Below are 25,060 nucleotides of genomic sequence, written 5' to 3'. Positions count from 1 at the left end.
GACTATATACTCATTAGGAATCATCTTCCAAAAGTTTTGCAATCTCTATCATCTTATTACAAAATGATTGGTTTCATTGGGCAATAAAAAGTGAGAGAGAGCCTTACTGTAATTATCAGTTCAATGAAAATAGTTTATTTTAAAACCATTAAAATTTAAAATATATATAAATATTTATAATATACTGTTGGTTTGATAAAAACTGTAATTTTAGGTAAATTTTTTTATATAGAAACAATAGATATGTTTATTATATATTTCACTGACTATTCAAAATATGTATGAGCTTTAAAAATAATTCTTTTTGTTCTGCATTCAAAAACTGCCAAAGCTCAACTTCCAGATCTAGTACTGCTTGAATATCGTGGGTTTGGCATGCCAACACCAATGATTGCAATAATATTAATTCATTTTCACTCATGTGTTCACCTATAATCATCATATGAAATTTATTGTAAAGAACAACAATATTTTTACTATTTGTACATACCAACATTAGTATCTTCTTCATCCCAAGCATATTTTTCTAAAACTTGAGCAAGAGAAGGTTTAAGCATTTGTGGAGATGGTTGGAGAATTAGCAATAATAGTAGCCTAGTAACTTCATATCTAAAAATATATTGCTTAAATTAATATTTATATTTACTCTTTTCAATTTTTATTGGTTATATGTATATTATAATCACCTATGCAATAAATCAAAAAAATATTGTGGTCCACCAGGAGGAATATTTGTTTCAAGGTGTTCTATGAGTTCTGTCAGTACTTGCAATGCTGTTACATAGTCACCTACGTGAGTAAATCTAAATTAAAATAAATTTTACTTATTTTGCAGATTATTTAAAAAAATAGACCGCTCTAACCTTGCCGAATATAACATGATGCTAAGCAGCTAATAGCATTTGGTGTAGGATAAATTTCAATTGCTTTACGCAAATAATTTACTCCATTAGTGCCAAGAGCAGCAGCTAATTCCAATGCTAAGCCTGCTGAAAATGTAGTAAATCCAGGCAATTCTGAGCATAATGCTAAGGATTCATTAAAACAGCTAATAGCTTCCTACAATATTGAACGAAAAGCATAGAAATATAATATAAACTTTTGCTAGGACTATCAGATAACAATTTTCTGCAATCTTAATAAGCATTACTTGTAAATTTTCTTGCCCTAATGATGGACAACCAATGTCATTTTGTTTCTTATCTGCTTTCAAAAATGTTCTTCCTGCAGATAATAATAAATTCATTTCTAATACAACATTTTTTAAGGTTCCTTGACACCTTGCTGCAGCTAGCCAGCATAATCCTGCATATTGCCATAATTCTTGCTGCTCACATTCAGTAGCTAGAGCACCTTAATATCAGAAAACAAATCTTATTAACACTGTTAAGCTAATTTTTATTTGAAAAGAAATAAACTATTGGTGTTTCGAACACTCACAAAATTGGTCACTTGTTTCACTGGCATTTGGTTTTCTAAGAAAACGTCTAAACAAAATAACAGAATTATTAATTTTAACCTTTAATATCATCTTTAAATAAAATATTTTATATCTTACTTTTTTAATTTACTAGATATTAAGTTAAATTTATGGAAGAAGTCTGAAGTGGCTCCTTGAGGAAATTGAGCCATACTTTAAATTATAAAAGAATGCATCATATATAGAATCTTGTCAGAATAGATAAATAAATTGCATATTTTCTAACCATTTTTAACATGAATTCTACCAAATTTTATAATTTGTTATAATATAACCTTTTAAATATTATTAAATAACGATTATTATTTATAGTCCAGTGTCCACTTTATAGCCTTCTAATCTCTTTAACCTAGTCTAAATAGTAAACATAAACAAGTTAAACGTCAGCAGTCAGCACCGTCAATGGCATCAGCTGGTCAGCTCAATCAATGTCAGCGTCGGTGGCGTCTCCTAGCGGAAAAGACTGTATAATAAAGGAGGGAAAATTGAATATTAACCCTACTAAATATAATTATTCAAATTACTCTGAATTATTATTGAAAAACTTTTAATTTTTATTATTTGCTTGAATTACATACGATAAAATTTGTAAATACTACTTTGTCTATGTATTATATTAACAAAAATAATCTATATATGTTAAAAGTATTTAATTTCATAGGACTGGAAAAACTGTTAAATAAATACATTGTTATATGAGAAAAAGGAATTTATTTTTTATTTAAGTATTCTATGCTTTACAAGCGACTTGTACGCATTGTGTTCAAAATATAATGACTTTGACATAAATACACTAACTTATCATTAAAACATCAGAGGAAAACTTTTAAAGTGCACGCGCAGTCATACTTCACTTATTCTTAAATTCTTTCATTTGCATATATACTCTGAATTTGTACAGTGTATTTACATGATATCTAATTCATTTATATTACATTATAAAGTCTTTGGCATATATTAGGGTATCGAGAGTTGCATGAAAAACTTATTAATATTTAAGTAAGAATAAATGGAACCATTGAAAAATGTTGACGTTCCTAATGTACCAGTGACTGGTAAACATAAAATCAATTTGAATCGGTATTACTTTTTATCTAAAAGTCTGTTCATCTACAAACCCAAGTCATTTAAAGTAAATCTTTACAATCAATGATTCCTACTTCGGCATGTACATCTCAGAGGAGTCAATGGCCATCCATTGGTCAGCATCAGACCTAAACTGTACGAGACCATGTTACTCAAACTACAAGTAGATCAGTATCCTTCCATTCTGTGCACAGCCATTTTCGAGGACTCAATGGCTTGGATAACTCTCGCTGGTATCAGGCTAACAACAGCCACAAGGAAAATTAATAGAATCCTGTATCTTTAAAATCCAGCCAAATACCAATTAGCACTCTTCTTTTCTCTGCACAGACATTTCAGAGGACTCGATGGCCATCCATTCATTAGTATCTGACCTAAACCATGTGAGACCCAGGGAATACTTCCCATTGAGATTGGCATGTTGACAATGACTGAACCACCAGCCTCCATGATAATTAGCAGCACAATCAGTAGAGCTGATATCCATATCCTTGTCCTTGGCACTGAAGGCCATTCCATTTTGGTAAGAAAGAGCATCAGTAGCATTTCCGGAATAACCGGAAACTCTCAGCTTGTAACCAGTTTCTTCATTATCCACGTAGAAATAATCGTACTCAGCGTGCCAAGGGTTTCCATTAAGGTCCATCAGGTCAATCTTCAGCCTGGTGCAGTTGTCTCTAGTGAGTCTGTGCAGAGCTTCATTACCTACCCAGAATTCATTGAGTGGAGAACCGAAACCAGCAGCATAATCGTTCCAACTACGATCAAAATCCACCATTCCATCTATTCTCCTAGCTACTATTATCCAGCCTTGCTTGCAGGAAGTCAGTAAAGGAGCACCTGATCCTGGTGCTATCAAGGTCAAACCATTCCTGTCGTTACAGTTGCCAGGCAAAGAGTCCACTACCAAATGGTACTTGTCCTCGACTTCTTCGAGCTCGTGTGTGATATTGGTGGCTTTGGCCAAGGATTTCGACAAATCCAAGTGGGACAAGGTGAGATTTAATTTGTTAATCGCTTCCTGTTGCTGATCGCTTTTTTCTTGCAGCTTTGAGGCACTCACGCTTAAAGCTTGAACGGTTCTACGTAAGCTGGATAATTCCTCTCTGGTCAGGGAAAGTTCTGCAGCCTTTCGGGTAACGTTAAAATCGAGCTTGTTTAAGTCTCTCTTGAAATCTGACTGGTTGCTGTCTATTCTGTCCTCCAATGATTGCACAGTCTCGAACAACTGAACCATAGTCTCTCCCAGTTTGATTCCTGTACTCAGGTCTCTGCTGATGTTGAAGATTCTTCTGGATAATTCGTGCTGTGCCGTTTCCATTTTTTTAACACGTTCTGTCAAGTAATCCTGATTCTCGTAGACCACTCTCTTCTCGATGATTCCTCGTTTTCGCGATACCACTGCTATTTTGTGCTCCAAATTTACCAAACGTTCTTCGAGACGCTCTTCCAGGCGATGAGCCATTGGGAACCTGCTGTAGCTGTGTCTCTTATGGTGCATATGATGGTTCGTCCTATGGATCTCGTTCGGAGCCTCGTTTCTAGTCAGTTTCTGTTGCTCCGTGTTGTCACATTTCAAGTTTTTCAGCTCCATTTGAATTGTGCTTAACTGCAAAAAATAATAATTATTAGTTTTAATTACTCCTTTCGCCTTTCGTTTCTTTTATAACATATTTAATATTTTTTTTAAGAATTCCTATCATTTAAACCATCGTGTATTTACTATTTTACTTTTTTCACTTGCAATATTATCTCATCTTTCCTTAATTCCATCCCATCAAAGTCAGTTACAGGTTATCAAGGCTCGATTTACAAACATAGTACAATCCAATGCATAATCTCTAAGGTAAGTAATTCTGCGCCATGATTTATAGTTCAATCCAAAACTTGATTTGTACAATTTTCAAGCAACCACTTATCACATCAGCTATGGCGTCAGAATTTGAAGTTTCGAGCTACTTCTGGAGAGCCGGTTGCACTTTCACTCAATTTCAAAGCGTCCTTACATCGAAAATGGGACACGTGAAATGTTCGCTTCGATAAAGATAATTGAGGGAACTCTTGCCTCATGAAATATCAACGACTCGTAAAGTTCTACAAGGACCAATTACCAATTTCCACAATGTATGAGCAAATAAAAAGGAAAATCATAACATGTATAACACTGCGAGAAAATTATAATACAAGAAAAAAAGGCTATAAAAGTGAACTCGTTATCGAAGGAAAGAGGAAAAGAGCAGAAAATTCTTTGTTGAATTTGCTAATGAAAAAGAAAACTGATCCTGGATGATCCTCGTGGATTCCAGGAGCGCCTACAGTGCACGGTGAATTTTCAAGAGAGAGCAACGAAGCGACAGTGATAAAAAAAGGTGAGAGAAGCCCGAAATGAAAGGAAAAAGAAGGAGTTGAAAATTCCTCGCTCAATTTGCCAATGAAATTCCAAGGAAAGGTGGAAGGATCCGGTGTTCTTCTCGATTTCAAGAGGTCGGTGTGCGTACGGTGTATTGTTAAACTAGTGGAATTAATGGGACATGAAATCGAGTAGGAGACCGAAGAGGTAGAGGGTGATGGAGGGGTTGGAAAATGGAGTGGAATTTTTCGGGATCGATTTACAAGTAAGGTTTTACTTGGGTCGCAGGATGGAATTGCAATTTCAAGTTAAATCGAGTGGATGATGGCAGTTGCATCGCAGCTACAGGCCAGAATGCCAGGTGCAAGGAAGGTGCGTGCATTCCCCCACTATCAGGCCCCTACAGAACGGGCCCTTCCCTCCCTGACTGCCCGGCAGGTGCACGCGCAATGCCGTGTCGCGCGCCGTAAAAATAATTTTTTTATCCACCTCTAAGCTATGTTTTTTTCCACCGCCATCTTCTTTAATCCCGAAATTAACCCACTTTGAAAAATTCATCCTATTATACCGTTTCAACAAACCGAAACTGAAAAATCCTCATAAATATTTAAACCTTTACGCAGTGAAATGTTATTAAAAAAAAAATACTTGAAATACAGGAAACACTTGAAAAATTTCTGGAGAGTCCATGGGAGCACGGAAAAAGTGGATCGATTAATTAAAGCTCGATTGTGATTGGGTACAATTGAATAAACTGGAGGAATATGTAAATCGAATGGTTTCGAGGCGATTGGACATTTTTAAGGATTTAATTGATTATAAAATAACGGGAGATTTGTGCGACCGCACAAGAAGCCTCGACAAGGAAGAAGAGTAGTCTATACATACAATTTATATATAAATTGTGCTTAATGATTATTTTATGGAAGCTGACAAAAATGTTCGGTACCACACTATAGCACAAAAACGAGAGCAAGAAACCTGGCTTCTGATGATCGTCTCAATGCTAAATTTTGCAAAAGTACACAAAATGTATACGCGGTGGTTCGGAATATTTGAGCGAATTGAGAGGTGAATGAGAAGTTTTGGTGTATAGAATGGGAGGTTACGTGGTTTTGGAGTGAGTCGTTGGTTCCTGGTGGCCGATAGCATAGGGGCACCAGCGAGCGAGGGTTTAAGTCGATTGGAACGCGTGGCCAGCTGCTTCCCGAGAAAAAGAACAAGAAGAGGAAGAGGGGGAGGAGGGGAGTGCCGGCTGTTGGTCGCAGGTGCGTAACAAACGCCAAATATACGAGCTCAGACACAGCTTTGACCAACTTTCCATTACTATTGACAATCCGACGCGTGCTCCTCTACTCGGAGCAGAGCAAAACGACGATTCAACGTGACTTTTTCACAAAGTTCCGAAAGATCCGAAGAGCGGAAAATTGTGCAAATTGGCAAAAAGTTATTTCCACGTTGCAATGCTGAGGAATTTAAGCGGATTTGTATTGTTCTTGAGGGCGGAAGTCGATAGGAACCAGTCTGATTAATTTTATCCTCCTGCAGCCCCGATGGAGAGATACACCGTGGAAGGACGACTTTTTGCAAGCTAGAATCTCCTCGCAGTTACGAAACTCGAGTTGCTGGTTTGCATAAAACAGCATCTGCCGAACGTGCGCGGTTGGCTTTTTGCTTGGAGAACCACACAGCAGCTGCAGTTTTTCGTCCATTCTCGTCCTTAGCGTGGACCACGTGCTGGCCTCCACGCAATTCCAAACTATATGCTACGTTGGAAAACCCGTAGGATATTGTCACATTTCTAGAATAATTAGTCGATTCCACGTCAGCAATTCATCGAATATCCAATCAACCCAATTATTGCAATTATCGTAAACTAGCTGTTTACTGACACAGCGAAACTTCTCAATAGAAACTGTCACATTACTCGTGTTCTCATCGATAATCAATATTACCATCGAAATAGTTATAAATACCCATGTCAACTCGTTCCATCTGTTTTCTCTCTTTTTAAATAAAAATAGGAGAACTTCTAATTGGTTTAAGCGCAGGTTGAATTTTTGCATCGAGAAGTTGTAATTGTTATATGTTAAAAATGATTTAATTTAAAAATGATAAAGATAACAATGTTGTTATTCGTTAGAAATTTCTATGTTTTATTTTAATGTAATAATAAATTCATTTGTTTCTTTATGGTGAGTATAATACGGAAAATTTTTATATCACGGAAACAACGAATGGAAAAGTAAACATTAAAAATGGAATTATAAGAAATAAGATATTGAAAACGATTTTTTTGTTCCTCGAGTGTAACGAAAGCTTATAAAATATTATGCGGGACTGTAAATAATAATTTTATATAATATAAGGTAATATCTTTTCCAAGCTGCAGCCGCAGGTCAGACGAGGCCTGCAGGTGCAACCTGACTGGCAGTAAATCTCTCTATACATGCATATGTATATACATTACAGTTATATGCATATAAGGATAATGACGCCGCAAAGTCAACCGGTCGACCAATCCTCAACTGTCTTGATTGCACGAGACATTTTATAATTATTGATTTTTTGTAAAATCACGTAATATTCTGCACATTTTCCTCTCCTCATTAAGCTCTATCAATCATTCTGTCTCTATAAATCTATGCATTAAAACTGCAAAGGCATATATAAAAATTTCTGTTCAGGAAATTCGACACTGGTAGAAAAAAGTTATATAAAATTCGTTTGTGAATAGAAGGGAAATCAGTGAAAATTGTTGAATAAAAATACATCACGTAATTCTATTCCATATTGAAAGTTTAGAAAAGCGGGACTGGGGAAATGATTGTTAGAGAGAACTATTAGATTGGTTTGGAAAGCGAGTTTGGTTGGGGTGGAATGTCGAAAATTGGGGATAAGAAGGATGCAATAAAGGAGAAGGTGGATTATTGCTCATTAGCGAGGTCCAATCAGGCAGCATGCAATTTCGATAATGGCGTCGTCCTCGGGACGGTGAACAACAAAGCGGCACGCGTTCGAGCGATTCTACGAAATTTTAACCGACCAATCCTCCTATACTCGCCGAAGAAACGAAACACAGAAATATTCTCGTCCTCCGCATTAAACAAAAAGCAAACAAACAAATATAGAACCAGCAAAAAGAAAATATTTGCTCATATTTCAGTCTCGCGCTCGTTTAGTCGTTGGAAACAGGAATTAAAGCTGTATGTCAGACTACAAACGACCCGGTAAACTCGTATTTCAGAAACAATCCCCGCTGTACCCTTCCCTGGTCAAATATTTCGTTATTTCGAATAAATCTCTAGGTGGAAATCTATGGAAAACTATGTTACTTTTATTCAATTTTTTTCCACTTTGGCTCCTAGAACAATTCGTTATCCTTTCGCTCTTGTTTCCTTTTTCTCAATTAAATCTAACGTTACGATCGTATAATGGAAAAATATTGTCTATATATTTCTCGGTCGACCTTTGAGAAAAATAATTTTCACATTTCAGAGATTTCTTTTATATTTTTCAATGGAGTGTTGGGGGTGGAATCGGTGAACGATGGTTGAATCTTGGTAAATAAAGGTGAAAGTGTGTGTGCGCGCGAGGGAGAGAGAGAGAAAAGATAATTATACCTGACTAGCAACATCTGCGCAGGTTCTGGACAGCTGGCTGGCCCTCTCCTTGGAAGCAGCGATGTCCATTTTGATAGTGCCCATTCCAGCTTCGATTTTGGTGATTCTTCCACCAAGGTCACGGATGCCCCTACCGACCTGGGCCACGTCTCCCTTCAGGAGGGTCAGCTCGCTTCGCATCCTGGATCGTTCGGCGAGCTCCTCGCTGGCGTTCCTCGTCCTGAGGACCTCGGCAACTTCGCTCTGAAGCTCCGTCACGGCGCTGCCCAGCCATCTCACCCTCAAACGCTCGTTCTTCGCCTCGTTGCCACTTCCGCCCCGCAACCCGTTCATCTCTTTCCTGCGAAAACCACAAATCCCCCTTCAATTGAGGTCTTTTCTAAACCACTCGATCGTGACCATCGCTTGACCTTCGACAAATCCTTTTATCCACACCTTGATAGATGTAGAATATCTCCGTTATTATTATTATTATAACTCGCATTATACATATAAATTTCTATATTGATTTCATTTACCACACCCCCACTTTTTTTTCTTATTTCAATTTTATTTCACGGTTATTTTTATGAATATTTCCTCTGTGATACAGTTTAGTAACCCCGGAGTGCTGCATCTATTATTAGATTATTTCAACGCGAGCTGGTATACGCGAGCGATAGATGGGGGTTGAGTTTTATTGAGAGGAAAAAAGAAGGTTATGTCTCTCAAGGGAGAGGGGGAAGGGGAAGGCCTATTTTTATAGAAACGATATAATACGTAGCCTCGATATAGGTAGATAGTTTCGAAGATCGCAGGAAGCAGCGAAACGTGGAGAGTTTGTAGGGGAGGAACCCCAAGGCAGGACGGAAGTGAACGCCCTCCGCGACAGAGCCGGAAGCTTATCGGGGAGGGAAGGGAGGGAGGGGGCGAAACAGACCTCGAACCCCTAATTATAACTCCGAGACGCTTTATTTTACCATCTGCATTGCGTTACACAAAAAGCTTTTGTAGATCCGTGCGGGCTAAACCAATATTGACGCTGAAGCTGAACGTTCAAACATTTGTCTTTAACCCCACCCCTATACCACCACCGACAATTCATTTCGCGGTGTACGTATATATACAGAGAACGGGACTTCAAACAATATCCTCGTCGATTTATAAAGAATCGTGCCCCCTCCATTTCTGTTAGCCTAACAATCCACTTTCTGTCGCTTTTTAACAGAATTTTTGTCGTATTGTTTTGTAAATCCAGAAAAAAAGTTTGTAAAAAGCGGAAAATCCTTAAAAACATAACGAATAAAATTGGAGGGTTGCAAAAGGATTTGTGCTCCACGTGACATTGTTAATGTAGGATGAATGGAAAGTTATAATTGATGAGGTACAAATATGGAAATGAATGTCGAACAGGGATGTATTAGCAGTTACGATAAATGAAAACAGTTATAAGTAACATTTAATGAGAAATGTTGAATAAGGAATATTGTTGCGAATGAATAATTAGCAGAAAAATATTGTAAAGATACGATTGTGGACATTGACAATTCATAGAAAATAATTGTAGTAAAGTCTCGTTTGGATTTTTTTCATTAGTAGAAATAATTGTACAGTATGCTAATTGGATATTTTTATTTAATAGCATATAATAGTAAACAAACCGTTAGCGCGTCTTTTAATTAGCTAGCATTATTAGCTGAGGTGAAAAATCCGAACTCAACTTGTTGAAACATAAAAAAATTAATTTCATAAAAAAAATGCAGTATTTTCTTTAGAGGAATTTTTTATGGACCTCGTTTGACTATTTATTATATCAACGAGGGAGGAGTTATTTGCGGAATTTAATCTCCGAGCTCGTTAATTTGAATTATGGTATTGCGAAGAAAAATTACAGTGGAAGGGGAAAAAGTAGTTTTGCTAAAAGGGAATTTCCGACTGAATATTATTACGTTTAGCTGTTAATAGAACGAAACGAATGCAAATTCGAATATGTTTACCTGCGCAAAACGAGTTAAATTTTCGTTAAATAAATTTAATTAACTAATACAATTCGATACACACCATTTCCAGTATTTCGCATTATTTGCGAAATTCCTGCATAATGAGTAAATTTTGCTTCGTCAATTTCAATGAATTCCAGTACGATATTCTTTGAAATATGCTCCACGATTAACAGTAATCAAATCGCACTTGAATATTTAATTGCTTTATAATAAAATTAATAAACATTTAATGTAAATATTGGGTAATAAGCACATATAAAAAGTAGGAAATGTTGAAGCTTAAAACAGGTATTTAAAACACAATTTCTACAAAAATAATGCTTTTTATGATAAATTAGCATTTATTATATACTTTTTAGCATAATATTCATTGTATATTGATTAAAAATGTATACTTTTAAAATTATTTTGTTACTATGAAAAATCAGTTTAAAATTTAATGCAGCAAAGTGGATTAGTTTTCCTTCTCATACGTATTTTAAAAGAGAGAATTTTTGTTATTGTTCAATATGACTCTATACGACCGGCGTAAGAATGTAATTTTGCAGAGAACAGCTGCACGTGCGTAGGGTGGGAACGACGTCATGTGCTTTCCATTTCATATAAGTGGGTTTTGCGATCGCTCGATTAAGCTGCCCCCAGTCGTTCGACGTAACTTTATATCCACCAAATGAAAGTGGTATCTTGGAAAATTATCTACAATCCGCTCGCGTTAACTCTATAAATATTATAAACATGAATTGTATTAAAATTAATCGTTTTGTTTGATAAAGTCTACTCCACCCAACAACACGATTTTTTTATCACATACCTCATCGACTTTCTTTATAATCTTATCTATTAACACTGACGTGCTCCAATTATTTATTGCAAGAAAATTATACAAAAATTGATTAATAAAACAGTCTTGAGAAGATTAATTGACGGTATAAAACTTATATTAAATATAATGGCTATATTATATATTGTACATTGTATAAGTTGTATTAATTAGATTTATATTACGTATAAAATAGTGTTTGTTTTCTTACAATTAATACTAAATACAACACGACAAAGCGTTTTCTTAAAAATAAACACGATAATGTTGAAATTTCCAAAATAATTCTGTATTTCTGTCTTAGCAAATAGAAGAAAAAAATGTTTAAAATTACCTAAGTTGCTTAACCTCGTTCCTGAGGACAGTGAGCTCAGTATTTTTTTCAATAGCAGATTTAAGACTGGCCTCGAGTGCATCATAGTCCTCTTGTCTGTGATCCAAAAGAGCCTGGACCTGTTCCCGTAGGAGCTTCACCGTTTCCGTGAGATCCTCCGCCAAGCACGTGGCTCCGCCCAAGGTCACAGCCAAGTAAACAAACATCCACACCATCATCTTCATTATTCCCAGATCAAAATATGTCCAAAGCACTTAAACTACCACTGAAACTGGAAAGCCCACCGAGACTCAATTCACTCCAGCTAAGTAAACAACGATCGACGATCTAGATCGATCAAGTTTTGTCACTGGCCACATTTGGAGAACAAACTTTCCCGATTAAACTGACCGGAGAGTCGAATCTCTTTGGAAGAGTTCAGGAAACTCTCAAGGGAAAGGCGAAAGTTTGATCGAACGAAGAAATTTTCAGATAATTGGAGATTTCGTCAACTGACGTTAGAAGGGAATTTGATCATTTTCTACGAATTTTTGGATGGACTGGAAATTGCTGAATTTTGGAGAACGGAAGTGGATAAAGTAGAGAGATCGGTAGGACAAGCGGTAGTCAAGTGATGTCGAGGGAGAAAATTGGGAGTGTTGTGGAATACGAGATGAATCGCTATTTGTCGAATTTTGGAGAACGGAAGTGGTGGTTAGCAGTGAACGGTACAACGGACGAGAGTCAACTGGAGCGCTGGAAGGGACGTTGCGCGTCTTATAGGAGCAGTTCGGTGTGGTTGGACAAAGAGTCGGGGGTACCCGGTGCTGAGCAGGTGTTCGGGAACACCAGGCCTCCAGGTATATTGTCCTACCCCTCCCACCTACCCTCCACCATCATCCTCCCAACTTATATTCCACCCCCACCACCGCTATAGCCAAAACTGCCCACGAATCTCCGTGGAACATCAGAAAATCTCGCATCTATACCTAAATCTCGTACAAAATCTAAAGTTAATTTGTATACAATTAAAATATCCAACTATTAAAAGAATACACAAAACTATACGTATGACATACAATAATTTGTAAAAGTACTTTGAGTTTTAACAATTTTAACGAGTGAATCCGTGTGGCCGTATTCAAAAGATAAATGCATGTCCATACTTCTTTGTTCTTAGAGTAAAGAGGAAATGAAATATCGAAATAATTAGAGAAAATTCTTCGTCATTATGAAGAAGAATTTTTGCCTCTGAAGTTTATCGCACAGGGCTTCGTTTCCAGCTTGAAATTCTCCGTGAATTATAATTCGCTTTAATTAAAATGTTCGCCGGTCCCCTGTGGCATTAATTATAATCCTGGGCAAAGTTAACTCGAGGAGCGGGAAGTTGTCCAGGACGAAGATATAAAAAATACGCGAGGAAGTTCGGTCGGCGAACGGTTCTTCGAAGTTTTTTCGCCGGTTTTGTTTCTCTACTCGGTCGAATTCTCCTCTGCGACTTATCATTCGCCACGCGGATTAAGATCTCCAGAGAGGGCTCGCTGAAAATGTCCAGAATTCGCCCTTAATTCCGCCGTATCTCAGGTGGCTCGTGGTCGTTCTGGTTGACGGGGGTAGCGTAGATTGCCGGAAACTCTCTTAAATACAGCAAAGATCCATGATTTGTTTGGCCACGTGCCATTGGTATATAGTATTCACGACCAGAGCCAGAATCGTACAATGAGTCCCCCTGCTCCACGAATCCGAACGTTCCACTAGAGAGCACCTGGAAGCTATTTAGAAATTTATCCAATTAGACGAAATTATTTCTTGGTAAAAAAAAAACTGCCAAACCCTCTCGATTCCTTCAACGACTCATTTTAATTCTCTTGTTTATTATAACGTTTCAATAATTTACGATAGAGCTTCGGTGTCTCTTGTTTTTACGGAGACTACATGCTATTAGTTTCGGAGGGCGAATTAGAATTCGATAGATTAATTGATAAAAATGCGAAGCAGGTGATATTGTGTAAGTGGAGGACGGTAAAGAAGAAGGAAAAATATATAGAGAGGAGGGCTAGAAAGGATTCTATCTAGCAGCTGGCAGGCGGTCTGGTTTGGTTAGGTTAGATGCGGTGTGGCTTGGACTGCGTTAGCAGTTATTCGTGTTATCCCTGCGGGATCCCTTGCTGTGTCGTGTGCCAGCCAGCAGCCACGGGGTCCAAACTCCCGTGAAGATCTCATCTCTTTCTCTGTCTTTCCCTTTTTTTCTTACTCTCTTCCACATTCTCCGCTATCTCTCTTCTTTCTTTTTCCAAGATTTCTCCTCCTCTTTCCCCATCCTTTTTTCTCTTTTTTTCTTAAGTTTGTATCTCTTTCCCTCTCCCACTCCCCTTAATTTCTACCTCTTCGTTTTCTTCTTTCATTTTTGTCCTTTTTCCACTCGTTCACTCTCTCCCATCCTCTTTCTCAGTCCTATAGCTAGTGCTGGTCGGCCCTCTTCGTTCCCTTTCGGCGTGTTCCACCAAAGCGTGTCGCGTGGCGTGCACACGACCAGAAATCCCAACTGCAAACACACTCCTCTCGAATTTATCGCACTCCACATTCTCGAGTTTAGTGGCAAATAAAGTTCGGCAGCCCTGGGCCAGCTTTCGCTCTGGGATAGACCGAGAATAATTTCCATCCGAATTCACATGTGCAATTACGAGAATCATTGTTGCAGTCGACTTGGAGAAATTTAAACCCTTTTGCAAAATTGCCTCGAAACGCATTTCTATTATTCTTTTCAATTGTGTCCTTGAGAGTTACGCAGTCATTTTTTCTTTCGATCTTTCATGAAAAAACAATAAATTTTAATCAAAGTAAAGTAAAAACATGTGCTTTAATTTATTTAATCATTTTAATTAATTTAATAACGACCTTGGTCAATTTATTATGTCCGAGCAAAGTTTGGGTTTATGCTACACTGCATTGTCTTCAAAATGAAACGAGACACTTTTAAAGCACACGTGTGTACGGTTTAAATGTACAATATTCCTTTGTTTGATCTAATTAAACATTTTTAAGTGTCAAGGAGTAAAACGTTTATTTATTTATATGAAGAATGTTAGTGCATGTTTTTCTTGGATGATCGAAACATTTTTGGGAGTCTTCTTTTCCTTTCCAGAATTGGGAATTAATAGAAGATATGCGATTCGGTTCACAGTGACCGGATGTGGTAATGTCGAGGCCTTTACAAATTCACATTTGCACTTCCGGCTATGTAACATTCCGCAAACACGTAAATTAGTTCCTAGCGCGGTTTCCCTGGCCATTTGCGTACTTGGCTATTTTGTGGTTTCACGTATGACGGATCCTTTCATTTATATACTGTATCAGCTTTATCGATAAAGCCCACATGCAGCTGCTATTTCAATGTAAACTTCCATACGAAGCACCGTAGAAATGATTCGTCCACTAATTACACCAATATTTCAGTCATAATTAACCCAAATCGAAATAGTAATTAGCTTGATGTAAGATTCATTAAAAAAAATTATAATAACAATATAGTATACTTCTTATAATATCAAATAACGAAGTCTCCAGATTAAAGTAAATATTTGAGAAATAAAAGCAGAATTTTTGGATGAAAGATGTAATTTTAATTTGAGGTTGATATTAAAAAATTAAAACTGGAAAATTTTATTTGGCTGAAAAAATCAGTGATAAATCCGGAGTAAATTTTAACTGAAAAATTCTTACCTTCCATGCAGCTATTCCATGGATGTGAGAAAGTAAAAATAACACAAAGCGATGCAGGTTTTATCGTGTTACGAGCGGCAGAGTGGACGAACTTCAAGATCGCCGATGGAATTTCTTTCTCCCTTTTGCCTCCAAGGAATTCCGTCCTGCATGTACCTCGGAACCTTTTCTTTTCGGTCGAGCCTTCCGTCAGAAAAAAGGGGCCACAATAATTTCCCGGGATTTCCACGAAATTTCACAATTGACCACTGCCGCAACATGGACTTTTCTACCTGCCCCGAAACTCCTATATGAGATGAATAAATCTCGACGTAATCTTTTCTTCTTCCTCTTTCAAGATCAAATTCTTTGCTCGTGTTAGTTCTAGAAAACGTGCTGTATTGTTAGTTTTAAGAATTCGAATATACTTCTGATTGGACCCACCACAATTTAGAACTATTGAAAAAATATTTCCAAGATCTTAGATTTTTTTTATTAAATCTGAAAAGTTAAAAAGTTTATTATATATATAGATTTGGTCTTTGTAAAGAAAGAAATACATTGCGAATAAATGATTTATTGGAAAACAACTGATATATCCGGAAAGATAAACCTCTACCTCTCTCTTTTTAAAAAGGATAACGTAATATTAAACGTCTTTTCTCGTCACAATAATTAGATAAATTCGTCAATGGTTCCTAAATGGTTTCCTACAATATTCGATGTAAATATATAGGAAGGCATTTTAAAAACTTAATTTTTCCTCAACATATTGCAATGTGATAATAATAATATTAATAATTCTAATAATAGTTTTGAATATAGTAGTGTGTGATAGAACAATAATAATAAAAATAAATTTAGCTTTCACGACAATCATCAATATAAACTCCTTGATCTGTTCCGCCATCGTCAAGCTGAATACTTAAAAATTGATTCAATACAAAATTCATTAACAAAAAATAACAATTTCTGAGACAAAACTCTTCAAACTGACATAAAAGAATTTTCATAATATACTCGATTAAAATTAAGTAATGGACCTTTAATAATTCAATTTTATCAACAAATTTGTGCATTTTAGCCTTTTGGTCACTATCAGCCCTCGACAATTGTACAATGACAACGATCGATCGACATCAAACACTATAATTTATGATCCCACAATTTCACAAATGATTAGTTCTAATCTACTTACTATCAGACTTTGCAAATAAATAATATGCAAACGTAAGTAATAGTTTTCATTTAAAGTACATTTTTTTCTCCTGAAGAGTATCATGTCCACTACATTTTTTCGTTAATATTCTCTTAAGATATTTGATAACAAGATTGACGACAGTTTTTCACCCTAAAAATTCCTCAAATTTTAACACCTAATTGTGCATGTAGAGTGAGGTAAGTGCGATTACAACTTGCAAAAGTAGTGGAATTTCATGAGAGTCCTTGAGAACAAAGTTGAATTTCGAAAAGATTCTCATTACTCTTATCACCATTAAGTAGTCGCCACTTATGGAAGTACAACTGTTTAAAACTGTGGATATAAATATAAGATCTAAACGAGCGTGTGTGTGAGTGGTACCACAACCTTGTATATCCGCTAGACTATTCAATATACAAATAAAGAGTTACTTTGATCGTAATGTTTTGTATACAGTTACGTTCTGCACCAGAAAAACAATCAAGTGCTGAAAAGAAATGGCACAGAACTTTTACCTCCCTACTTGTTCTATACACGATAATATATAACAGACTACAACAATTTCGTTAAATACATGGGGCCAACCAACGTTCATCACTTATCGACCATTGACTATTTACTAACGCCTGGCCCAATGTTAGCACCTCTATAAAAGTTAGTTATACATAATCGATGCCCAAAATTGTTTATAACAATTACATGATTTAACCTGTACACTTGCAAATACATACACCGTTTGATAAAGTATTTCCAAGTCTGAGAACAACATTTTGTTATTTGGAATGTTTATGGCTACTGTTTACTTCACATCAGGTTTCGGTTCGTTTTAGCTGTATTTACTGCAATTTCGCAACATCATAGGAAGTGTTAAAAATACAATTAAAATAAACAACCTATTACCTAATGTAGAGATTCGTTATTATTAATAACGAAACTAAAAGTGTTATAGATGATAAAATTTGCGCGGGAATTAGAATTAACTCAGGCTAAATTTAAGTCTGAGAAGATCCGTATGTGCCAGTAGGGGGTCGGTAGAGTTTTGGAAAGGTCAAGATTTGAAAGCTGCTAAAGGCATATTTTCTCACACCAATGTTCTTCCAAGTATTTTCTCTTCGACATCCCTCGCTGCGATAAAATTTGAAATATATAAAAATTCGTGATTTACATTTCTGGAGTTGAAGGAATATATATTTACCTTCGCATACAATCCAGGGCTCTTGCGAATTCATGCTCGGCTAAATGATACTCCGTGGAAAGAATGCTGACCTGTTCCAGAGTGATTGACATGCTAGTTCGGTCTTTGGCACTTTTGCAGCTTGTGAACCTTAAGCCTCGCATTCGTCGACAGATTTGGGAGGACAATTGTAAAATTTCCACATTCTTCTTCGTTTCGGACTGGACACATATTTTTAAATTCGATATCATATCTGCGAGAGTCTGGCTAAGAGCAGACCTTGTTCCAACTGAAAAGGTTTTTTTTATTAAAAGCGTTATGAATTCATCAAGTTTATTGCGATTAATCAATAAATCAAATCTCAATTATTGAATAGCTCACTTCGAGTGGATGCTGGCTCCGTAGGCAAGTTTAGTTTTTTAAATCTTAAATAATACTCATTGAGCCTTTCAAAGTTGTCCATGTTACTTTTCTCCTGATGTTTCGCTATTCCAAGACTTTCAGCCAAGGAAGCCATTTCGTTAATACCAATATTGAAAAATACCGGAGTCACATGGAATGACAGTGTCTGTCTGGAGGATGGTACTAGTGGTAGCAATGAATAAATGGCATCAGGCACTGGCAAAATTACTGTTAAAGCTGAGCGAGATCCTACGACTCTAGGCAATGGTAGCTGAAGTTGGTCGTTGGTTTTTCCCTCGAGTCTATAACGAATAATTCAGTAGGGGGAAGTTTAATGCTTTAAAAATTATCTTATTTACCTTGTAGGAATTCCACATCGTGATAGAGTGAAAGTGACTGTGTGCATGTCCTCCACAGCAACTGCCATGTCTCCCCACATGTCAATTTCAATTCCAAAATGGCTGAGAAGCCCCTCGAAGGAAGCTAGGGGTCCTAGAGTTGTTAAGATTAACAAAAACATTGGATCAGGTCGCTGACACCACAATTTTGCCATCAAACCTGATACTAAAGCCGTCAACTGAAATTAATTTAATAAATTAAATCGCGTAATTTTTAAGTAATTGACTAATTCAAAAGTGAGGTAGTTACAGCTTGACTGAAGCAGACATCTCTTCTATATCTGACGTTACAATCTCGCTGCGCTTTTTTAGGTTCTTCCAGAACACGAAATACAGAATGAGTAAGTCTAGCAGTTTTTAACAAACCATCCATTGCTTGTCGTAGTTTTTTCATGCTAGGTCTAAGTTCACTAGTCCAGTCAACGATGGAGGCAAAGTCAAGACCTTCGGTAAATTTATTCCTTTGGTTTGAATTATTTTTTATTACTCTTGTCATAGAGTCCACTGCTTGGCACACTTTATCGGAAGATTCATTATAATAAATATCAGTTGTTTCTGACAAAAGTTGATGGGCTAACATGCTTCTTACTACACACAATAAATAATAAAAGAAATTATTCAAGATTTTTAAAAACAATAGCCAACAGAATATAGCTGATAGTATTTGTAAAACTTTTATATTAAATAAAACATTCCAAAAATAAAAATACTAGAAATGATTTTACAAACACCAGTAATAAAAGCACTATTTTGAAGTTTATTTGAGCGACCGCTTACCTTCTTTGGCTTTGGCGAATCCTGGCAAAGATTTATCCCCATTAGGATTTGTAGATTGCCAGGAGGAAGTTTTGGAATTTTCTAGCAATTTGTTGGACTCCTCCTCCTTAATGCCATTTTTTGGCTGGCTTGTAACGACGGTGGGATTACTTCGATGATTTGGAAGACTTTCTTTCAGACTTTGCGATCTACCTAAGCTATTTTTATTCCTTAAACGAACGGCTGGACTACTACACCTACCGCAAAGGAATTTAACTTTGGACACTAAACACATTACACTGGCTTCAATGTTCAATTGAGTAAGATCCCACGGCTCTGGTTCATCGGTTGGTTTGTAGTAATTGGCTGATGGAGAATTGCACATTTTATGAGTATCTAAAAACCTTTTGCTTAAATCAACATCGGCCTTGATATCATCTTTATCACCCTCATCTTTGGAATTTTCCTCCACTTGTCCATTCTCTTGTGGCTCCTCTTCATCTTCTTCAGGAAAAATAACAAAATTTTCCTCGTTGGCATCATCCATTCCTTTATCGTTGCTTTCTGCCTTAGCTGTAGCAAATCTCTTCTCACTTTCCTTTGCCCACATGTCTTGCACACATTCGGGAGTGTCCGGAGTGACAAAATCATCAAAGTCAGGACTTTTCAAATCGAAAATTAGCTGTTGCGTGATTCGCTTGAAAGGAGACAATGACTGATTGATTTTGAAATTCAGAGTTAACGAGTCGTCGTTATCTTCCTGTAGTTTGGCAACTTTGTATTCTTCTAAGAATGTCAACGCTTCTTCCACCAAATCTGGATCCCACAAACTTAGCAGGATCCTAGTTTTGGTTATCATATCCTCGCATATTGGAAGCATTCCACTCGTCTGTTTCTCTTTGGCTAATTTCATTAAAGATCGCATTGCCTCCACAACATCCCTCCTTAATTGTTTGATCGCTTGAACAGCGTCGTGCGCCATCGATATTTTTGGAGGCAACTCATACAATTTATTATCGCTTTTTCTCCTAAACGGTGACTCCTTCACCGTTTGTACCAATCTTAAGAGACCTCCATTTTTACTCTTATGTGAGTGGGCGGTAAATGCTCCCACGCTAATAAAATCATAAAATCCACACTTGTTGAGTGTGTCGTTATGCACCCACATTCTTTGCAGATGCAAGTTTAACGGAGCGAATTCGAGCGTTCTGTCATTTCTTCTTGAAGATTGCTTAAAATAACTACCCTTAAATGCTGCTAAATTTTCTTTCGCCTGAGAGTACAAGTGCAGAAGCTGTAAATGTCTATCTAGTAATTCCACTTGATTGGTATGCCAAGGCTCCCTTAATTCACCCATACCAGCTACTTCTTGCAATAATTCTTTCTCTTCCTGTATCCAAATTTCACTACAAGATAAATTACATAAAATTAAGCAACACTTCTTAAAAATATCAACTAGTTCAATTGACGAATATACGTACAGCAAGTTTTGAGGAAATTGGAAACATAATTTACTTTCTGCCATTATCTCGTGAACAGATATATCACCACCGAGTCCAGAGTGAAATCTATAAGTCTGTATATAAGGATTGGCAAATAAAAGCTTTAATTGCCCTTGGTGCGGAAGCTTAATCTTAGTTCCTAATCTAGGCGGCAAAGATTGTGATCTTCTATGCGAAAGAACCTAAACAATGTAAGGAATATAATATTTGAAGAGTCGGGCGGTTACTTAGATAAGTACCTGAGTATTTGCATTAGATGCACTCCTGGAAGGGGTACTCTCTGTACTGTTTCCTTTATCCTCTGCTTCCAAATTCCAAACGTTAATAGTTAAAAATCCTACGGTTGTTGTTTTGGTTGACTTCAGGGGTATCCTTAATCTACAATAAATAAGAAAATGATATTAAAATTTAGTGCTTTTCCATCTTGATTTCAATCGACGTACCTTGGCGTATCTTGGACAGAACTAAACGTAACGATGGCACTACCAATAGGGGTTGCTGTTTGACTAACTTTTTCTCTAACATCATAAGCAGTAATTCTAACTTTCGTTTCAGTGGTCATGCCATCACTGGCTCTAAAGCTGACGGTCGTTAAAAATCCCGGATTACTACTTCGCTAGAAAACAGAGGCAAATAAAAATAATTACCACCGATAGATCGATTGGTTGATTACACTTACATCCACCACTTCAGTTCTGGCATATTTTATCCAATTCTTGGAACGTTTCGTCTGAACGTCAATTTCAAGAACCGGGTTTGGTGGTCTCCCATGACCATCACAAAGTAAGTTGTCGCATGCCAACGAAATCTCACACATAGGAATCTCTGCTGGATCTTTAAAAGATTATTCATTTTATCATACTTGTTAATTCAATCCTAGTAAAATATCGATATACTTCTTGTATAAAGTTTCAGAAATAATATCTTTAGTTGGGAAAAAAGATCATTTATTACCAATCACGATCCCACGTTGTAACCGCAGCATGTGAATATCGGTATCAAGTTTGTGACCACTGGATGTTTCTATACGTTGCAATAAAGCACGCAATTGGCTACGCATACACTCGTAACTGGCAAGCTGTAGAGCTTGTAACCAACTATCTCTCTCTTCTTCCGTGTAAGCTGCTAATTGTTGATATAAACCACCATCGAAGACTAAAATTAATTGTTTAATAAATTATTGAAACACATATTTGTTACTTTTTTAACTTACCTAAACTGAATCCATAAGGTACTTGACTGGTCGGAGGGTCCATTCGAGCGGTGCATTGCTCGAGAATAATTACTCCAAGTGGTTCTGACCATTGTTCTTGTGACTTGAAGTAAAATAAAAGATTGCCCCGCAGTCTACACCATCGTTCTACACTTACTATCCAACAAAAAAATTAATTCTTTCATTATTTATGTCAAAATATATTGCTCCAAAACTTTTTTGCAAAGAGTTTATTTTTATAAAAGAAATAACAAATTAAGTGTAGATGAATAAGGTTTTTTTACAAAATATAATTTGTATTGTATTTTTCTTGTTAAAGTTAATAATGTGTGAGTTTCACGAGTGATTATACAAATGATCACAGACCAGTAATTAAGCCATTACTCAGTTCCAATTCAGTAATTTCTTATAAGTCATCACAAAACATTTAATCGTGCTAGGAAACATGCAAGCTTAACTAATTAACGTGCTGTTATATTTGCTTTGCGTGCATGCGCGTAAAAGATTAAGAATTTACCTTTTTCGGAAAAAATCGTAGATGTCTTAAGAGACTCAAATAAATATAATATTACTTTACTCTATTTAAAATGAGAAATTTTCTTTTTCTAATAATGGAAGACTTTTATTTGTTAAAAGCTAATTTGCATTCTGTATAATAAATATAAGTAGAGTAGATAATTGAGGCAGGCTATAAATAAAATTCGCGATCTTACCACGCGTCTCTCGTTAATTCTTCCAGTAGAAAACATGAAAATCTGACTACATCAACATTAATGGGACGGTTATCTCCAAAAGTCACAAGCTATGAGGAAGAGAGTCTCGTATGAACAGTATCTTGAAATGGAGTGTTTCTTTGAATATTGTGAAAAGGCAGTGTTAGAAAATTATAAAATAAGGAACCCAATATTTACAAATATTTTTTAAGAATTAAAAGTGTGCATTAATCGAATAGCATGCTTTACATATTACAAACTATCTGGTTTTTTAATTATAAACATTATTTTAATAAGGCTAAGAATGTTCCATTATTTGACACTATGTAAAACATGCTAATTGTAGTAGATTTCTAAATTGTAAGTGTAGTTTGACTAAATTTAAACAGGTGTTAATTGCAGATGGTCCAAAATGGTCTGTAAAGATTATGAGAAAATGCTCTCGAATGTACCTTTACTCGTGCTGGCTGAAACACAACTGAAGTCTCGCAGAGTCTTATGTGTTTTTCCTTTTTGTCTTTTGCTCTCAACTTTTTTACCTGTACCTGGAAATTGTACGGAGGTACTGGTAATCATTAACCATGACCCATATATACAACAGAAAGAAAGGGGTCAAATAATTTTTGAAAAAATAAGGAAGTGCATGGAAAATGTATTATCTGATAAAAATATTACAGACTCTTGTATGTTATTTAAAATTTTAACATTATAAAAAATACTTTTTATGTACTTCATATTCCAGAAATGTACAAAATGTTTTGTACTTTTCTAATAGCTTGATTCAGCCAGAACAAATTAACAAACATACACCCAATGTTTGTTAGAGCTTGTTAGATTATGAATTTTTCATTAATTCTTATAAGACATGATAAAGTATTAAAAATGATGATTATGGCACCATGTGAAAGAATTAATATATAATTTTTATACCATTGTTATTGTACTTTTCTGGTTTCATCAAGATACATCAAATGACAGATTAATATTATTTACACAGGGTCATGATTTTGAGAAAAAAAAATCAACCTTCGTTTGTTTGCTGATAAATTTCTTGATATACTAGTTAATTAATAGTATTGAAAGAATATATTTATTATATATTTTAAATTAGCTAAAATGCTAAAGAGTATAAATCATGCTTCAAACTAACTTTTCAATCAAATAATATTAAACTAGCATTAAATAAAACATCTTCATAGAAATATAAAACTGGCATATCCATTTTTTGGAGCATGCTGTATGAAAGAATGAATCTGTATTGAGATTTTACGAATTTTAAAGAATTTATAACTATCCCAAATTTATTAAAAGAATACTTCTCCTTGATCTAATTTGCATTTTATCATTGAATGAAATATTCTGTACAATTGAATGAACTGGATATAACACATGTATACAAAAATAAGTACGGGATATACATGCATTAATCTATATACTAAGATATTTATCGCATAGCAAATTTTATCTTTTTTTTGTAAGCATTTATTGACTCACTCTCCGTCCTACGAAAGAATCCTTCTTGTCTTTCTCGTACAAATAAAATTCCTTCCTTTTCAAATTTTTGTGATGGCTGTGTAGCCAAAGTTAGCAGCTCCTGTTTGTTGAATCTCATATTGTTGGCTTCTTACAACCACATTATCATGGATCACGCTGCTTGCTTGTTTCTTATCAGCTGCAAATAGAAGACCAGAATTATCAACTAATTAATTTAAGAATGTACACTATTTCCAGTTACTGATAAAATTGGGGAAATATTCTCATAAACAATTTAATGAAAAATAGTAAGAGACTACTGTGGACAAACATATTTTCTTTCCTGTCTCTCTTTTATTCGCAAGCTAGTCACAATCATTCCTTATAAATATTAAATGAAAAATAAATATATATGAAAAAGAAAATACCGAAATTTGAAGCGTGGAACCATGACAGGATGATCTTCGAGAAATTTGACATTGATGAAAGGTCGAGTTAGAAAGTACCTAATAATTTCTAAATCTAACTATTTCCGATTAAAAAGTTTGAAAAACGGGATTGAAAGATTCTTCCAATAATTAATATTCCGGCTCACTGCTGCTTAATGTTACCTTACAGAGTGATTGCTAAAAACTGATATGACTGGAGAAAACGTACACTCGCATTTTAATTGAGCAGGTTAATTGGCTTAATTATTAAAAAATGGAAGATCCGATTAATGAAGACTGCTATCGGTCGAACCCCATCAAACGTCAAACAGAATGATGGGCCTCATAGTTTATGTAGTTATTTTAAGCGGTGAACGCGATAGAAACAGCATTAATTCCAGAAATCCTATTTAAACAGAGGGCGAAACGTTCTCCAAATGATCC

At 35.8% G+C, this 25,060-nt stretch overlaps 3 protein-coding genes across 6 annotated transcripts; all 3 read right to left on the bottom strand.

Annotated features, from left to right (window-relative positions):
- Positions 1-118: 118 nt before the first annotated feature.
- Positions 119-1,861, bottom strand: Hap40 (Huntingtin-associated protein 40 kDa). The gene is made up of 7 exons (XM_066729929.1): positions 1,559-1,861; positions 1,441-1,487; positions 1,151-1,353; positions 864-1,059; positions 687-789; positions 491-609; positions 119-429 (listed from the first exon to the last, which is right to left on the bottom strand). Exons 1-7 carry the CDS (start codon positions 1,630-1,632, stop codon positions 260-262), a joined length of 912 nt encoding a protein of 303 aa, XP_066586026.1. The 5' UTR covers positions 1,633-1,861; the 3' UTR covers positions 119-259.
- A 356-nt stretch (positions 1,862-2,217) lies between these two features.
- On the bottom strand, positions 2,218-12,377 carry sca (scabrous). Its single transcript, XM_066730023.1, has 3 exons — positions 11,676-12,377; positions 8,540-8,879; positions 2,218-4,175 (listed from the first exon to the last, which is right to left on the bottom strand). Exons 1-3 carry the CDS (start codon positions 11,897-11,899, stop codon positions 2,871-2,873), a joined length of 1,869 nt encoding a protein of 622 aa, XP_066586120.1. The 5' UTR covers positions 11,900-12,377; the 3' UTR covers positions 2,218-2,870.
- A 3,546-nt stretch (positions 12,378-15,923) lies between these two features.
- On the bottom strand, positions 15,924-25,005 carry LOC136775633 (inositol polyphosphate-4-phosphatase type I A). Of its 4 annotated transcripts, none has more exons than XM_066730596.1 (15): positions 24,617-25,005; positions 24,210-24,387; positions 23,168-23,260; positions 22,003-22,158; positions 21,744-21,944; positions 21,469-21,623; positions 21,233-21,405; positions 21,029-21,167; positions 20,769-20,971; positions 19,309-20,693; positions 18,782-19,047; positions 18,493-18,710; positions 18,113-18,435; positions 17,753-18,020; positions 15,924-17,682 (listed from the first exon to the last, which is right to left on the bottom strand). In XM_066730596.1, exons 2-15 carry the CDS (start codon positions 24,325-24,327, stop codon positions 17,550-17,552), a joined length of 3,831 nt encoding a protein of 1,276 aa, XP_066586693.1. In that variant the 5' UTR covers positions 24,328-24,387; positions 24,617-25,005; the 3' UTR covers positions 15,924-17,549. The 4 variants fall into 4 exon arrangements, with proteins under 4 accessions (XP_066586693.1, XP_066586692.1, XP_066586694.1 ...); XM_066730595.1 differs by having other exon boundaries at positions 18,782-19,119; positions 24,617-25,004; XM_066730597.1 differs by lacking the exon at positions 23,168-23,260 and having other exon boundaries at positions 18,782-19,119; positions 24,617-25,003.
- Between the last annotated feature and the right edge of the window lie 55 nt (positions 25,006-25,060).

This window comes from Prorops nasuta, unplaced genomic scaffold, assembly GCF_024137725.1.
Source record: "Prorops nasuta isolate Cenicafe-Biocafe unplaced genomic scaffold, Cenicafe_Pnas_1.2 PNAS00008, whole genome shotgun sequence".
NCBI classification, from domain to species: Eukaryota; Metazoa; Arthropoda; class Insecta; order Hymenoptera; family Bethylidae; genus Prorops; species Prorops nasuta.
The sequence above is the reverse complement of the archived record's forward strand: the minus strand, read 5'-3'. Positions and strand labels throughout refer to the sequence as shown.

Excerpts from the sequence above, each read along its gene's own strand:
- Hap40 (XM_066729929.1), bottom strand. The coding sequence starts at position 1,632 with ATGGCTCAATTTCCTCAAGGAGCCACTTCAGACTTCTTCCATAAATTT. Across the intron at positions 790-863 it reads ATCATGTTATATTCGGCAAG|GTGACTATGTAACAGCATTG; the intron begins GTTAGAGCGGTC and ends TTACTCACGTAG. Across the intron at positions 430-490 it reads TGAAGAAGATACTAATGTTG|GTGAACACATGAGTGAAAAT; the intron begins GTATGTACAAAT and ends TGATGATTATAG.
- LOC136775633 (XM_066730595.1), bottom strand. The coding sequence starts at position 24,327 with ATGAGATTCAACAAACAGGAGCTGCTAACTTTGGCTACACAGCCATCA. Across the intron at positions 20,972-21,028 it reads CATCTAATGCAAATACTCAG|GTTCTTTCGCATAGAAGATC; the intron begins GTACTTATCTAA and ends TACATTGTTTAG. Across the intron at positions 18,436-18,492 it reads CGATGTGGAATTCCTACAAG|ACTCGAGGGAAAAACCAACG; the intron begins GTAAATAAGATA and ends TATTCGTTATAG.
- sca (XM_066730023.1), bottom strand. The coding sequence starts at position 11,899 with ATGAAGATGATGGTGTGGATGTTTGTTTACTTGGCTGTGACCTTGGGC. Across the intron at positions 8,880-11,675 it reads AACGAGGTTAAGCAACTTAG|GAAAGAGATGAACGGGTTGC; the intron begins GTAATTTTAAAC and ends TGGTTTTCGCAG. Across the intron at positions 4,176-8,539 it reads GCGCAGATGTTGCTAGTCAG|TTAAGCACAATTCAAATGGA; the intron begins GTATAATTATCT and ends TATTTTTTGCAG.